The sequence below is a fragment of the Chiloscyllium plagiosum genome, chromosome 10 (genome assembly GCF_004010195.1).
Source record: "Chiloscyllium plagiosum isolate BGI_BamShark_2017 chromosome 10, ASM401019v2, whole genome shotgun sequence".
In the NCBI taxonomy this organism is placed as follows: Eukaryota; Metazoa; Chordata; class Chondrichthyes; order Orectolobiformes; family Hemiscylliidae; genus Chiloscyllium; species Chiloscyllium plagiosum.
This window is the reverse complement of record NC_057719.1, coordinates 31,124,108-31,141,528: the sequence shown is the minus strand read 5'-3', so window position 1 is coordinate 31,141,528 and position 17,421 is coordinate 31,124,108. Positions and strand designations below refer to the sequence as shown.

Below are 17,421 nucleotides of genomic sequence, written 5' to 3'. Positions count from 1 at the left end.
ATGGTCACTGGCCCCAAAGTGCTCCCCCACTGACACCTCAGTCACCTGCCCTGCCTTATTTCCCAAGAGTAGGTCAAGTTTTGCACCTTCTCTAGTAGGTACATCCACATAGTGAATCAGAAAATTGTCTTGTACACACTTAACAAATTCCTCTCCACCTAAAGCTTTAACACTATGGCAGTCCCAGTTGATGTTTGGAAAGTTAAAATCCCCTACCATAACCACCCTATTATTCTTACAGAGAGCTGAGACCTCCTTACAAGTTTGTTTCTCAATTTCCCTCTGACTATTGGGGGGTCTATGATACAATCCCAATAAGGTGATCATCCCTTTCTTATTTCTTAGTTTCACCCAAATAACTTCCCTAGATGTATTTCTGGGAATATCCTCCCTTCGCACAGCTGTAATGCTATCCCTTATCAAAAATGCCACGCCCCCTCCTCTTTTGCCTCCCTTTCTATCCTTCCTGTAGCATTTGTATCCTGGAACATTCAGCTGCCAGTCCTGCCCATCCCTGAGCCATGTTTCCGTAATTGCTATGATATCCCAGTCCGATGTTCCTAACCTTGCCCTGAGTTCATCTGCCTTCCCTGTTAAGCCCCTTGCATTGAAATAAATGCAGTTTAATTTATTAGTCCTACCTTGTCCCTGCCTTCCCTGACTGTTTGACTCACTTCGGTTCTCAGCTGTACCCGTCTCAGATTGATCTCTTTCCTCACTATCTCCCTGGGTCCCAACCCGCCCAACTTACTAGTTTAAATCCTCCCAAGCAGTTCTAGCAAATTTCCCTCCCAGTATATTAGTCCCCTTCCAATTTAGGTGCAATCCGTCCTTCTTGTACAGGTCACTTCTACCCCAAAAGAGATTCCAATGATCCAAAAATGTGAACCCTTCTCCCATATACCAGCTCCTCAGCCATGCATTCATCTGCTCTATCCTCCTATTCCTGCCCTCACTAGCTCGTAGCACTGGGAGTAATCCAGATATTACTACCCTTGAGGACCTCCTTTTTAAAATTCTACCTAACTCTCTGTAATCTCCCTTCTGAGTATCAGCCTTTTTCCTTCCAATGTCGTTGGTTCCAATGTGGACAATGACCTTCTGCTGGCCCCTCTCCCCCGTGAGAACATTCTGCACCCTCTCTGAGACATCTTTGATCCTGGCACCAGGGAAACAACACACCATTCTGATTTTTCTCTGCTGGCCACAGAAACGTCTGTCTGTACCTCGGACTACAGAATCCCCTAATACAATTGATCTCTTGGAAGCCAACGTACCCCTCGTTGCATTAGAGCCAGTCTCAATACCAGAAACTTGGCTGTTTGTGCTACATTCCCCTGAAAATCCATCACCCCCTACATTTTTCAAAACAGCATACCTGTTTGAAATGGGTAGATCCACAAAAGACTCCTGCTCTAGCTGCCTACCTCTCTTACCCTTCCTGGAGTTAACCCATCTATGTGACTATATCTGAGACTTTCCCCCCTTTCTATAACTGCCATCCATCACATGCTGTAGCTGTTGCAAATTCCTCATCACTTCTATTTGTCTCTCCAACCGATCCACTCGATCTGATAAGATTTGCATCCAACAGCATTTATGGCAGATATAATCCGCAGTAACCCTTAAACTCTCTTTAAACTCCCCCCTTTGACAAGAAGTACATATCACTGCAAAGGCCATTTTTGCTCCTTCACAATCTACAGACCCAGAAAATAACACCGTCTTATTCCTCTACAAACACTGCTCCAGGTTAAATTAATAGATAGGCTTATATTTTAAGTTTAATCAAGAAACTTATCTCCAAAAACGTATAATCAAGAAAGAATCCACTGTACCCACTACTGCAGCCTTTCTATTGGACAGACTTAAAACAACAATTAACTTATCTGATTCTGTGCTGTGAACTTCGCCCAACAGTTCCTCCAAGATTAGTTGTGAATTTCACTGTTTGTTAACTTTCCCAGATGCACTCCGATGTCCAGCGATACACAAATTCAAACAGCAAAGGCGGTAACTGTGCAGATTTTCTCTCTCTCTCTCTCTCTCTCTCCTGCACTGTCCTCACCATGTGCTTCCTTTGTCTGCTCTTCTCCCATTTAAACTGCTGTTGTTTTGACTTTTTTTTCCCAAAGTTCCAAAACAATGCAACAGCATATAAAACAGTAATTGCTGCTTCTGGAATTCGAGGAAATCACCTCCAACACCTAAAATACCCCCCAAAAAAGGAGCAGCTCTTACAGCCAGAAATTTTTCCTGTCCTCCATCTTGGATTACCCAGAATCCTCTTGCCAGCACTTGGCCCATATCTCTCTTCCTATGCATACACCCATCCAAATGCCTTTTAAATGTTGTAATTGTACCAGTCTCCATTACTTTCTCTTTCTGTACATGCACCACCATCTGCTTGAAAATGTAATCCCGTAGGTCCCTTATAAATCTTTCCTCTCTCACCCATTAACCCCCATCTCTCTCCCTTCCCCCTTCTTTGGAAAAGACCTTGGCTATTCACCCGATCCATGCCCCTCATGATTTTGTAAACCTCTATAAGGTCACCCTCAGCCTCTGATGCTCCAGGGGAAACAGCTCCAGCCTATTCAGCCTCTCCCTATGATCAGTAATTTTAAGGACATGCAATATTACATCTCAAGGATGATTCAACTTCCTTTATTGATCCTTCAAGTATTTGCAGCATGCATAGTTGTTAGAAGTTTTGAAAAGAACTCAACGAGATGATGTAAATAGTATAATTTGGAACATGGGCCAGCACACAGATTGCTGCATCACCTTCATGTGTATCTTAAAAACGGATATCACCGTAAGAATATGCGAAGATCCAAGGCATCTCAAAACTTCACTCAAAAGGTGCCTACATAGAATATGATGCTTGAAGAATTAAATCCTAAAGTTTCTGAAACCAGATTTTTTCCCAAACTTGAAGCCTGGCTACTGGTATGTCCACTCAGCAGAAGAATCCCAAAAATTCAAAACCAAGGAGGTCATCTGTATGGTACTGTCTACAATGGTTACCATTTGGGCTATCATAATACCTATAAATAGGATTATTGAAAATGTACCTGACTGCGTTTGCATATTTGATAATATTACAGATGTGGGTAAGACAAAAGCAGACCAGGGGAAAAAAACCTTCACTTACTGATTCAGAATGTTAAACATGAATTAGTATTCAACAACATGAAGTGCCAGATCAGCCTTGGCCAGACAAACTCTGTTTGTGTCCATTAAAAAAATCTGCACATGCAGTCCATCGTAATCCAAGTAAGATTGAGGATGTTAAATAAATGCTAACATTTCATAATGAAGAGGATTTGAGATATTACCTTGAATTTTGAAGGATCCTGTTGCCTTTTAACCTGAACTTCGCAGACAAGATATCTCCGGTGAAAGATTTGCTCAAGAAGGATGTTTCCTATGTCTGCCAGACATCTCCAATTCTCTCAAAAAAGTTATTAATAAAATCTTGCTTACTACAGTACTCCGACCACAAGAAAGACAGGATTCTTTAAGGAGATGCATTGTTAAAAGCCCGAGGCAAGTGTTTTGCAAGATGAAAACTTTTTGCTTTTGTTTGGAAATTCTGTCAACTGTGCAACAAACAATTCCAACAGAGTAAAAGATATTAGGTCTAGAATTTAATATCATGGAGTTTTACACCCACCTATTTGGCAAGAAATTCACTGTAGAAATAAATCACAAGCCATGAGAAATGATCTGCCATAAACCACTAATGAATGCATTGCCACTATTGCAATGTTTACTTATCAAGATTCAATGATAGGACTTCAAAATGAGATATAAGCCTGGTATCAGGATGATTACATCTGACATGTTGATCAGATTACACAACCCAAAGACCAAGATATTCCTCTTGATTTACATATTGATGCTTTTAACTATGAAGTTGAAGATGTTCTCAAAGTTGTGCAGCTGCAAAGGTGTGCAGCCAGAGTTGCAAAATATAATTGTCCAATGATAGCCTTGAAATTACTAAGGAAGTACTTGAGAAAATGTATTAACTTTGACCATACAGAGATAAACTTATCACAAAAAGTTCTCTAGCCAAGGCTGATGTGGCAATTCTTAAATACTAATTCATATTGTTACACCGTTGTATGTCATGGATATTGAAAACACTAAACAGCTAGTATTTGAATCTATTTACTGGTTAGGGCTGAATTAAGATATTCAATGACTTGTGAATGCATGTGAGGCATTCCAAACATTCTAACCCCAGCAGCAGGGGAGGTGCTAGTTCACATAATGTTCTATCCACCCCCTTGGAAGTAGCAACAGATCCACTTACAGTGCACAGGGACAATTACATTCCTGTGGTAGACTACTTCTTCAAATTTCCCATTGTTTAAAGAACTTAACAACACAAGTGCAAACATTGCTGACACAATGACCGCTATTTTTAGTTTATTCAGTATCTTGAATAGTTTCTGAAAATGGACTACAATACACAGGCAAACCATGTTCATGAGTCCGACATTCAGTATGATCAGGGCTGATCATCCAGCTTAATACCCTGTTGCTACTTTATCCCACAGCCTTTGATCCCTTTAGCCCGAAGAACTATATCTAAGTACTTCTTAGAAATATTCAATGTTTTGGCCTCAACCACTTTCTATAGCAGTGAATTCCACAAGCTCACCACTTTCCGGTGAATAGATTTATCCTTACATCTTATCCAGCAACACATTTTTCAGCTCCTTTGATGCTGCCAGACCTGCTGCGCTTTTCCAGCAACACATTTTTCAGCTCTGATCTCCAGCATCTGCAGTCCTTACTTTCTCCATCTTATAAGGTCTATCCTATATGCTGGTTCTAGACTTGCTGCTCATCAAGAACATCCTTCCTGCATTTACCTTGTTTAGTCCAGTTAGAATTTCATGGTTTTCTATGAGATCCCTCTCAATATTCTGAACTCCAGTGAATATAATTCTAACTGATCCAGTCTCTATTCATACCTCAGTACTGCCATTCCAGGAATCAGTCTGGTAAATCTTTATTTGGAGATGCTGGTGTTGGACTGGGGTGCGCAAAATTAAAAATCACACAACATCAGGGGCTGCTCCTTCATCAGGTGGCCTGGTATTGTGTGATTTTTTAACTTGGCAAATCTTTGTTACACTTCTTCCAGTACTAAAACATCCTTCTGCAGATAAGGAGACCAAACAGCACACCAAAGCTCCAGGAGTGATCTCACCAAGGTCCTGTACAATTGCAGCAAGATAGCCATGCTCCTGTACTTGCATCGTCTTGCTATGAAGGCCAATACACCCTTTGTCTTCTTCACCACCTGCTCTACCTGTTTGTACACTTTCAGCGACTGATTTACAAGGACACTCAGGTCTTGTACCTTCCCCTTTCCCAATCCACTGCCATTCAGTTAATAATCTACCTTCCTGTTTTTGTTACCAAAGTGGATAACCTCACATTTATCCATTTTCTACTTCATGTGCCATGTTGCCCACTCGCTCAACTTGTCCAAATCACAGTGAAGCACCTCCGCATCCTCCTCAGGGTTCACCCTCTCCCCAGCTTGGGGATATTACAATCAATTCTCTCATGGAAATAGCTGGGACCTAAGCACTGATTCCTGCAATACGCCACTAATCACTGCCCTCCATTTGGAAAAAGACCAGTTTATTCTTGGAAAAAGACCAAAAGAGTTGAATTCCAGAGGTAAGGTTAGAGTTACAACCTTTGAAAAATGCAGCCTCAATGTCAGAGTGTGAAGGAACCTTAGCAAAACTGAAGTCAGTAGGAGTCTGGAGGTAAGCTCTCTGCCACTGGGAGTCATTTCTGGCACAAAGGAATCTGGAATGAAGAGCAAAGTAATTTGCTTGATTGTCACATCCAGAAACCACTGACACTCGTAGCAGCAGTCTGCATTGTCTACAAGATGCGCATTCAGGGTCTTCAGACAGCACATTCCAAACAGATGCCCATTACCATCTAGAAAAAACAAGGAATACCACACCAATTAGGTCCCCCCCAAAAGCATTCACCACCTTGACATGGAAAGCGGTTCAAGGGAGAGCTCACCACCACTTCTCAAGGGCAACTGGGTTTGGCAGCTACGAACACACAAATCCCATTAATAAAATAATGTTTAATATTATTAATATATGACTCTAATATAACTGCTTACAGAATAAGGCAAGTCTTTATGAAGCTTGTGCACACTAACCTCTTCATGATCTGTTTCATCTTCATTGTTGTTCAGTGAGGAAAAATCCAACTCTAGATTTTTGTCAACGTTCTTCCCTTCCTTCCAAACTTCCTCAGATTCTGCTCCATTTGTTCCTTTTCTATTACCATTTACAGCTACTTCTGCTTCAACAACTGGACTTGAGCCTTTTGGAATTGGAGGTACAGGTTTTGTAGTGTTGAGATCTCTGCGAGATGATACTAACTTTACCAGTGCAGGTTTCAATGATATGGGAGAATGACTTTCTTGTGAGCTGTCTCCTAAATAATCACACAGTTAAGTAAATAGACACACAATGAGATGCAGGACAATGAAGCAGCTGAAAAGCATAAATTACGGAATCTTCATTTCTTTTTGAATATACACCGTAATCTCTCCAATCCAGCTTTTTTTTGCTTCGTAACACCAATTGATCAGAAACCTTTTGACTAGAATTCAACAACTTGCCACCATTTGGTACAGTATTTTGAGAACAGAATCACTGAAGATTTGAATAAGTAAATAAAATACCTGGATAAGAAAACAACTTTTAATACTGTTCTGTAATGTTTTATCACAGTTTACACAGAGCAAATATTTACATCTGCAATGATTTTTCCAGTTCTCACAGTTGTTCACACAGGCCTTCTAACAACATTCTATAATCCAGAAAATTCCAAACCTAGAAATGACTTGGTCCCAAGCATTCCAGACTTGAGAAGTTGAAGAGTATTATAATTCAATAACTGTTATTGCATCTCAAAAAGGTTTTAAACCAGCCATTGCATTATTTTCACTGAATTCGACACAAAGGGGGAAATACTACAAACGAGAGAGCATAATAGAATCATAGAGTCATACAGCATGGAAACCGACCCTTTAGTTCAACTCATCAATGCCAAACAGTTATCTTTAACACTATTCTGATACTTAGGTTCTGCAAAGCTGGAAATGCAATGTATTGTTTTGTTCACTTCAAAGTATATGGGGGATAAACACTACAATGGCACTTTTTCCGAACAGCTGGCAGTGACTAGAGGAGTATTGCAAGGATCAGTGCTAGGGGCCCCAGCTACAATATATATTGATAAATTAGATAGGGAAATACATGTAATATCTTCAAATTTGCAGATGACACTAAGCTGGGTAGGAGGGTGAGCGTGAGGAGGGTACTTCACTGCAATTTGGACAAGTTGAGTGACTGGCAGGACTGTCGCACGAGGAAAGGTTGAATTAATTAGGATTATATTTGCTGGAGTTCAGAAGAATGAGGGAGGGATCGCACAGAAATCTATAAAATCTAACATGACTAGACAGGGTAGATGCAGGAAAGATGATCCTGATGGTGGGAGAATGCAGAAAAGTAGGAGATAAGGTTAATCATTTAGGATTTACATGAGGTGAAATCTTTCACCCAGAGAGTGGTGAGCCTGTGGAATCCATGACCACAGAATGCAGTCGAGACCAAATATTATATGCTTTTTAAGGAGAAATTGGATATAGCACACGGTGGGGTTAAGGGATCAAAGGATTTGGGGGAAAAACAGAAACAGACTGTTGAGTGGGATAATCAGCCATCATCATAATGAATGGTAGAGCACGCACAAAAGGCCAAATGGCCTCCTGCTTTATCTATTTTCTGCATTTTCCAGAAACATATTTGGCTATGGTGATGAAATTATATTGAACATGTAAGAGTAGAAGTGTAGAACACCGTAATTTAAAGAGTGCCTAAAAGCAAAAGTCTTGTTGAAACTTCAAAGCCAAAGATTCCTAATTTTCTGATTGATTTTACATCCAATGGCAACCTACCCCTGTACAATTAAACAAATAGAAAATCTAGCATTAAGTACTCGAGTCCCTTCATTAGAAAATTAAGATGAAGCTCTGGAATATTCAACACAATAATCTATGCAACACTGCCTCCTTTAAGGCATTCCTTAAAACCTAACTGCTTGACCAAGTTTCTGGCCACTTGCCTTAATATTGTCATATGTGGCTCAGTGTCAAATCAGTGTCAAATCCTGCTTTATAACACACCAGTGAAGTACCATGTGACATTAAATGATAGTAAGAAGATAATATGCAGGCAGTTATTACGAAGAAAATGTTTACAAAACAGCTTAGTATTACATTGTCATGTTAAAAAAAATCCAATTGCATAGAGTTTATCAGGCAAAATAACTGAGTACTTCCACATTTCCCAATCTTCTTTAATCTCTCTGCTACTTTTGACATGGTTGACCAGTAATACCTGCTCTCTACTGACTAGTTTGATGGAGCAACCAGCCAGCCAATCAGGACAACCGAAGTAATTGCTTGTTATTTCAGTTAAATGAGAAGTCCTCCCAAAATTAAGTCTTTCGTTAATTCTGCATTGCCTTTTGGTGAAATCATCCTCAAACATGGGATCAAGCTTTCAAACATGTGCTCTGAACATCCAGCTTTACCAACAACAACTTGAATTTCCTTAGCCTCTTTAATGTAATGAGAAGACCCTAAGGTTCTTCATGATAGCATTATAAAGCACTGAGCCAAATACAGGTAATTAGGTCAGAAAGCTTGTCAATTAAGTATTAAGAAGTATCTTTAAGGAGCAAAGTGAGGGTCGAAAGATATAGGGAGGGGAGTACAGAGCCTGGGAGTACAGAGCACGGCTGCGAACGGTGAAGTGACAATGATTGGGAAACCATTGCACTAAGATGACACCAATCAATATCAGACTAAAGGTAGTGACTCCGGCTATGGCCTAGGGTAGCAAATTCTTTGTTCCAAAAGCCATTCCCTATTTGTGAGCTCGGATTGGGAGCAATGATTGTCTGCATGGTCCTAGGACAAATCACAGCAAACTAATCTTGTCTTTAACTCATTCCTGGAAATGTACATTTTTTTAGCATACACTGATCCAGGACAATAATTGTAGCTGATTCTTCCTTTGTGCTACACTACTTCTATTCAGCACAAATGGTCAAGTCTAATTTTACTGTCCATGTTGCTGAGGTAGCTGAGCAAAACTAAATCATTATGTTTGAAATAAAATCTGGAACCTTCCTGATATGGATATATTGATGTTACTTTATGGTGTATTTATCTCTTGAGTAATTGGATGTCCCTGAATTGTGTAGGCGTTCCAGGGTGTCCAAGATGGTGATGGCGGAGTAAGCAGCTTCCGGGCTCTTCCTCATTTATTTTTAGTGTTCCTTTAAAAAATACTTACTTGGAACGGCAGTGATATCACTGGAGTGGCAGAGGGCTGGAGTGGAGCGGGATGGCCAGCAAGGTGCACATACAACCCGAATGGGATAGCCAGCGGGCTGGAGGCCCAAGCAGAGCGGCACAGCCAGCATGGCCTGAGCAGAGCAGGGCGGTTGTTGGACTGGAGACAGCTTTTCTAACTTATATTATGAATAACTATAACATAACTTTTTAAAAAAATTTCTCTATTTTGTATCTAAGGGATTTGTACCTAGGTAATTTGTACCAAAGATGGTGCTGTGTGGGGCGACATTGTAAACTTTTCACTGTACTCCTGCATTTCTGTACTTGAGTACACGTTACAATAAACCTAATTCTGTTGATACCAATGCTGCAACAATTTTCACCATCAAATGTCAGAATATCTTTTTTGGTAAAATTGTTTGAACAGAAACAAAAAAATTCAAAAGGTTAGATGGTATACATTAATATCAGAAAGACACTTATCAAATCTATTTACAATATAAACTGGGAGCAATAGAAATCATTCTTAATGAAATTACTTTTCCCTTACAGATCCCTTCCAAGGCATATATCAACTGAAAGACCTCTGTCAGTGTTGCTCTTAAACAATTATGAAGCAGTATACAATTAGACATTAGGCTTTCTTTTCTTTCCTGCTCTTCACCTCCAACTCTCTTCTATGGAACAGTTCTTGTTTAAGTTTTATACTTAACGATAATAGATGAAATCAGAAACTAGGTAGTGTGAGTAACCAGTCGAAAAGTGTGGTGCTTGAAAAGCACAGCAGGTCAGGCAGCAGCATTCGAGGACTAGGAAAGTTGACATTTCAGGCATAAGCTTTTCATTAGGAATGTTGATGGGGAGAAGGGGGCTGAGTGATCAATAGGAGGGTGAGGGTGATCAACCACTTCAACTCCCCCTCCCACTCCACCAAGAACAGGCAAGTCCTGAGCCTCTTTCACTACCAAATCCAAGCCACCCAATGACTGGAGGAAGAATGCCTGATCTTCTGCCTTGGGACTAACCATACAGCATCAATGTCGTCTTTACCAGTTTCCTTATCTCCCCTCCCCCTACCTCATCCCAGATCCAACCCTCCAACTCGGCACCGCCTTGTTGACCAGTCTCACCTGTCCATCTTCTCTCCCACCTATCCACTCCACCCTCCCCACTAACCTATCGCAATCATCTCCCATCTGCATCCACCTATTGCCTTCCCAGCTACCTCCCCCAGGTCTATCCCCACCCTCCTATTAATCTCTCAGATTCTGTCGCCCCCACCCCACCACATTCCTGATGAAGGGGTTGTGTTTGTAATGTCAATTCTCCTGCTCTTCAGATGTTGTCTGACCTGCTGTGCTTTTCCAGTGCCACACTTTTCGACTCTTAACTCTCAGATCTGCAGTCTTCACTTTTTCTTAGTGTGAGGGATCACTCTTATGGATTTGTGTCCTGCCATACTTTGTGCACTGAATTTTCAAATCACTTTTGCCTGTACTTTTATTTCACTGTTATAAAAAATACTATTTAACAAAATTAATGTTTTCAAAATGTATAAAAAGAATAACAATCCGGCGATTATACTTGAAATAATCATCATGTGAGACTAAAACCACTAGTAAGTAAGCCAGGGAAAATATTAATCCATAACAGAGATATTTAGAGGCTTTAAGTATGTTTAGAACCACTCATCTTGCTTTTACAAAAATAGCCAACTTGGTTAATCTTACTGAGATGGTGGAATGCACAAGATGAAAGTACAATGGCGTAAAATATCATCTCACTCGCAACATGATGCAATAAATCAGGAAAATTTATTTGAATTAGAGAATCAGTATTATTATCAATAACAATTTTAAAAGGAAAAAAAGTAAGTAGATAAATACTTAAACAATAGAAGTGCCCAAAGTAAAAAGTAAATGAATAGTCATTTCAGATGGGGTCCGAGAGAGTGTTGCGGAACAAACTTGGAGTGCAGGTTCATAACTCCTTGAAAGTGGAGTTACAGGTAGATAGGGTGGCGAAGAAGGCGTTTGGTATGCTTTCCTTTATTGGTCAGAGCATTGAGTACTGGAATTGGAAGGTCATGTTGCAGGACATTGGTTAGGCCACTGTCGGAATATTGCGTACAATTTTGGTCTCCTTCCTATTAGAAAGATGTTGTGAAACTTGAAAAGGTTCAGAAAAGATTTACAAGGATGTTGCCAGCGCTGGAGGATTTAAGCTAGAGGGAGAGGCTGAATAGGCTAGGGCTGTTTTCTCTGGAGCGTTGGAAACTTAGGGGTGACCTTATAGAGGTTTATGAAATCATGAGGAGCATGGATAGAATAAATACACAAAGTATCTTCCCTGGGGTGAGGGAGTCCAGAACTTGAGGGCATAGGGGTAACGTGAGAGGGGAAGATTTAAAAAGGAACCTCAGGGGCAACTTTTTCATGCCGAGGGTGGTATGTGTATGGAATGAGCTGCCAGAGGAAGTGATGGAGGCTGGTACAATTGCAACATTTAAAAGGTATCTGGATGGGTATATGAATAGGAAAGGTTGGAGGGATATGGGCCAGGTGCTGGCAGGTGGGACTAGATTGGGTTGGGATATCTGGCCGGCATGGACAAGTTGGACCAAACGGTCTGTTTCCGTGCTGTACATCTCTATGACTCTATAACTCTAAGAAACATATCTGTTGTTATAAAATTTTGTGATTCTACAGGCATTGGGGATGTTGTAAAAAAGTAAAGAATTTAAATTGCTAATGTTTTAACATTTCCTACAAACACTAAAATGAACAATGTTTGTCAACATTCAATGCTCTCTTACCAAAGATGAGCAAATCTTCAGACAACTGATCGGTCAGCCGCCGGGAACTAGGTTTAGGTACTCCTTCAAAATGCTCAGTAGGCCACGAGTTAGAAAAATTAACAGTTTGTTCATGAAATTTCTTCGATGATCCATCAATTCCAGAGACATTGACTGGCCTTGCTGCAGTTGGCAATGGAAATGATGGGAGATAGTGAGGCCCTTGGCTGCAGCTGGAAGTTGGAAATGGTGCAGAATCGATAGTAATGGGATTATAGAAGGCATGATTCTTGCTGGAAAGAGCCAAACTAGCACGAACAGCTAAAGAAAGAAAAACAGTTAATTTTTTAGATATCCACTGTATTTAAAAAGGGATATAACAAAAAAAATGAAAGGTAGTAGATTTAAGACTCGATCTTGCATGTTTTATAAAATGCACACATTTCTAATGTATACCATATTTCTGGTTTACATTATGCCTTTTGAAACTTAATTTTGTTATTTTTATCAAAAGGAAGTTTGTTTCTTCTCTACTCCATGAGGTAAATGAAGCAAGGAGACAAAATCTTCAATTTCCTAAGCTGTGCTGGTTTATTTATTCTTTAATGGTGATGTTGCTGGCATAAATGTTGAAATACAGGAAATTTGTAACACTAATATATTTGGTCTGCTGCTACTGTTTCACTAAGATATATAGATACACATACTCGCAAGCAGCCTTCACTTCTTTTTCTGAGGCAGCCCCTCAGAATTAAGGAAGGCTTGTGTTTAATTCAGTTCATTGAATTTTGAGACAGTTGATAAAGCCCAATGCACAATTGCAGACTTTGCCACATGCAGGGCAAGTGGTGTTTCAACTGTCAGGGGAATTAGTTATTGAAAGTTTGTAGATACTCAGGCATTTTAAAGTTCTGAACAGACTATGCAGGGGGACAAGCAAATCATGCCCAAGAAGCAGTGCTTTTGAGGAGTGTGTATCACAGCTGCCCAAAAAACAGATCAGACACAGTAAAGGGAAATTAGAAGGAACTTAGGTTGCTAAAAGATAAAAATCAGCAGCTTTCTTTTCCAAATAATAGTTGATACATAATTTTCAGTATTAAAACCGATGATAAATGAATAACTCAAATGATACCATAAGTTAACTTGAAGACTGGATTTATTTTTGTGCATGGAGCAAGAAGGGAGCAAAGCCACAAAGCTACAATGTAATAAGACAATCTTACTATTAGGTGGTCAGTCAGCTACGTTTTAACTGGTGGCAACCTTGCTTCAGAATCAGAGTTTGTGGGTTCAGGTTTTGCTCCAGGACTTGAACACAACAATCTAGACTTTACATAAGTACTGATTAGGCACTTTACAACCCTCTGCACTCAACATTGAGTTCAATAATTTCAAACCATGAACTCTGAACCCCATTTTGATTTTTTTTTCCATGTGCCAAAGTGATTCTTATTTCTCATGTTTTTGCTTTTGGACACAATTGTTCAGTATTCATAGAATCATAGAATTGTTATGGCACAGAATGAGACCATTCACCCCATCATGTCTGCACCCCATTACCTATGGTCAATATCCTGCTTTTTCCCCAATTTCCTGCACACCATTTCTATCCAAATGATTCATCGATTGCTCTTTGAATACTTCCACTGAATTTCCAAGCAGTGTATTCCATATGCTAACTGCTCGCTGTTTGAAAAAGTTCTCTCTTACATCACCCTAGCTTCATTTACACATCACTTCAAATCTATGTCCTCGTTTTTGTTTTTTTATATTTTAGAAGGTGAAACAACTTCTTCCTATCTACTCTTGCAACTTATTGATGATTTTGAAGGTGCCTATCAAATCTTCTCTCGGTCTTCTTCTCTCTAAGCAGTACAGTCTCAACTTCAACCCATTCTTGTAACTGAAGTTTCTCATTCCTGGAACCATTCTTGTAAATCACTTCTACACTCTGTCCAATGCATTCGCATCTTTCCAATAATGTGGCATGTACAACCATACACAATATTCCAGCTGTCACTCTAACAAGTGTCTTGTAAAAGTTTAACATCACCTCCCTGCTCTTTTATTCAATGCCTCTAATACTAAAGCTGAAAGTTAATATACTTTGTTAACTGCTCTCTCTTCCCATCCAACCATCTTCAATAATCTGCATAAATATACATTGGGTCCTCTTTTCCTGCATCCCCTTGGAATTATACCCACTAGTTTCTACTGTCTTTCAACGTTCTTTTGGTCAAAATGCATCTCTACATTGAACTGCCCACTTCACCAACTTTTTACTGTCCTTTCAGAGTTTCACACTGTCCTCCTCACAGTTTATAATTCTTCCAAGTTCAGTGTCATCTGCAAACTTTGAAATTGTTCCCTGAACAATAAGATCATTAATAAACATCATGAAAAGCACGGTCACAAAACTGAACCCTGAACCCAATACAAACCCTTCTCCAGCCCAAAAAATATCCATTGGACATTATTCTCTGTTGCCTATCACTCAGCCAATTTTGAATCAATGTAGCTACTGTCCCTTTTATAGCATGACCTATAACTTTCCTCAAAGTCTGTTGTTTGGCATGATATCAAACATGTTCTGAAAAGCCATGTCTACCACATCAACTGCATTAGCCTCATAAATCCTTTATGTTACCTCTTCAAAAAATCACAAGAAGTTAGTTAAACATGATTACCCCTTAGAAGTCCAGGCTGATTCTTCCAAATCAACTCAGCCTTTTCATGTGATTACTGATTCTTTCCTGAATAATTGTTCCCACAAGCTTCCCACCACCACCAAAGTTTCGTAAACTAACAGGTCTGTAATTGCTGGGATTATCCTTCCAACCTTTCTTGAACAAGGCCATTATGTTTGCAATTCTCCAGTCTTCTGGCACCTTTTCCTCCCTCCCAACAGAAAAAAAACTTTGTTATCCTGGGTGCAAGGGTTTGAGACATAACAAAATGGCTGAATTTCTGCAAAGGGAGGGTTTGTTACCACAGAGGGAAAAAGTGAGGACTGCAGATGCTGGAGATCAGAGCTGAAAAATGTGTTGCTGGAAAAGCGCAGCAGGTCAGGCAGCATCCAAGGAGCAGTAGAATCGACGTTTCGGATATTGGCCCTTCTTCAGGAATCTGAATAGAAGCTAACATTTCGAGTCTAGATGACTCTTCAAATGAGCTCTGATGAAGAATCATCTAAACTCAAAACGTTAGCTTGTTCTCTCTCCATGCATGATATTCATGGGCGGCACAGTGTTACAGTGGTTAGCACTGCTGCCTCGCAGCGCCAGAGACCCGGGTTCAATTCCCGCCTCAGGCGACTGACTGTGTGGAGTTTGCACGTTCTCCCCGTGTCTGCGTGGGTTTCCTCCGGGTGCTCCGGTTTCCTCCCACAGTCCAAAGATGTGCAGGTCAGGTGAATTGGCCATGCTAAATTGCCCGTAGTGTTAGGTAAGGGGTAAATGTAAGGGGTATGGGTGGGTTACGCTTCGGCGGGTCGGTGTGGACTTGTTGGGCCGAAGGGCCTGTTTCCACACTGTAAGTAATCTAATCTAATCTAATCTAATCTAATCTAATCTAATCTGACCGGTTTTGCAATCCAGAATTTGTTGTTAAGAACTAGTGATTGTGGTTTATGTGGGAACCAATGACAGAAGGACAGAGAGCATAAAGGACTTGCAGGATCAGTTTCAGAAATTATGGAGTAGGTTGAAACACATGACCTCAAGGGTAGTAATCTCAGAAATACTACCTGTAGCACTTAGGCAATAGCAGATCAGGGAGGTAAATACTTGGCATGGAGGATGATGTAGAAGGGAGGGGTTTAGATTTTTGGGACATTAAAATTCCTTTTGGGAAAGGAGAAAGCTGCTCAGAAGAGATGGGCTTTATCTGAGCCGAAATGGAACTAATCTGCTACTAAGAGGATGAGGGTGAATTTAAACCTGTAAGGTGGAGGGGTGGGAGGGGGGTGGTATTTGATGAATGGGCCAAGTCCTGTTAAGTATCAGACAGGGCATGCAATAGAAAATGGGGAAGGGGGAAATCAAAGTGAGATAAGACTTGCATGTTGACAGTGACCAAAGAAATCGTCACCTTTCAATGGGAAAGAAAGAGATAAGGGAAGAGTTAAATTGGACGTATGTAAAGCACAGATTATCATGAAATAAAAATGGGGAACTAGGAGAAGAGATTGCTCTTGGGAATCTGACATAGTAGTTATTGACAGAAACATGGCTCAAGCCAGAAAAGGGCTGGATAATGCTTTTATAATACATTGAGGAAAATTATAGGTTGTGCTCTAAAATGGTCAGTAGCTAGATGAGTACAAAATTGGCTGAGTGATAGGAAACAGAGAATGATGGTCAATAGATATAATGCTTTTTGTAGAAACGGGGAGGGGGGTAAAAAGGGAGGAAGTCTTGTTCAAAGATAATATCATTGCCTTTGAACAGCTCATGAATCAGAATCTGTATGGTTAGAGGTAATAAACAGGACTGCAGCAGTGACCTTGCTGAGTATTTATGATATAGTGGGGACGAAACAGAAGAGATCCTTTGGAGGTAGATTATGGAAATTGGAAAGTAAAGTAGGGTTGTGATTGTTGATGATTTCAATTATCTTTGAGTAGGCTGGGAAGAAGGTAGAAGGTAGGGCATGGAAAAGAAGAAATCCCTGTAATGTGTATAAGAGAACTTTCACTTACAGTATATTTCCAGTCCAATCAGGACTGTGCTTGGTGTGGTCCTAGGAAATAAGGTAGGCCAAGTGGAGAATGTCAGAATGGGGGAACATATGGGAAATAGAGATCATAGTATAATAAGGTTCAGTATGAAGTTAGAAAAGGATAAAAATTGGTCAATGATTAAGATTCCTGACTGGAAAAGGGCAAATTTGATTTGAAATAAATTTTGGTGGATAAAACAGTGGATGAAAAATGGAAGAATTTCAAATGAGAGATGTGTAGAGTACAAGCTAGGTATATACCCATGAGAAATAAATACAGAGTATCCAAATCCAGAGTACCCTGGATGATTAAAAATACTGATGAGAAAAATAAGGAAGGAAAAGGAGGTATATGAAGCATACTGGAATAAAAATAGCAATGAAATCAGGAAGAGCATCTCATATGCAGGAGAGGGACTAAAGCTAGAATAAGGAAGGCTAAGCATACAGAAAGAATGGCAGGCTGCAC

General features: G+C 40.1%; 1 protein-coding gene across 2 annotated transcripts in view; it reads right to left on the bottom strand.

The window, feature by feature from the left end:
• LOC122553484 (TOG array regulator of axonemal microtubules protein 1) overlaps window positions 1-17,421 on the bottom strand; it is a 170,222-nt gene that overhangs the window by 49,356 nt on the left and 103,445 nt on the right. For both annotated transcript variants that reach the window (XM_043697299.1, XM_043697298.1), the window contains exons 4-5: window positions 12,252-12,551; window positions 6,218-6,498 (exon numbers count right to left, since the gene is read on the bottom strand). In XM_043697299.1, coding sequence (XP_043553234.1) covers window positions 6,218-6,498; window positions 12,252-12,551 — 581 coding nt within the window. The remainder of the gene's footprint in view (window positions 1-6,217; window positions 6,499-12,251; window positions 12,552-17,421) is intronic.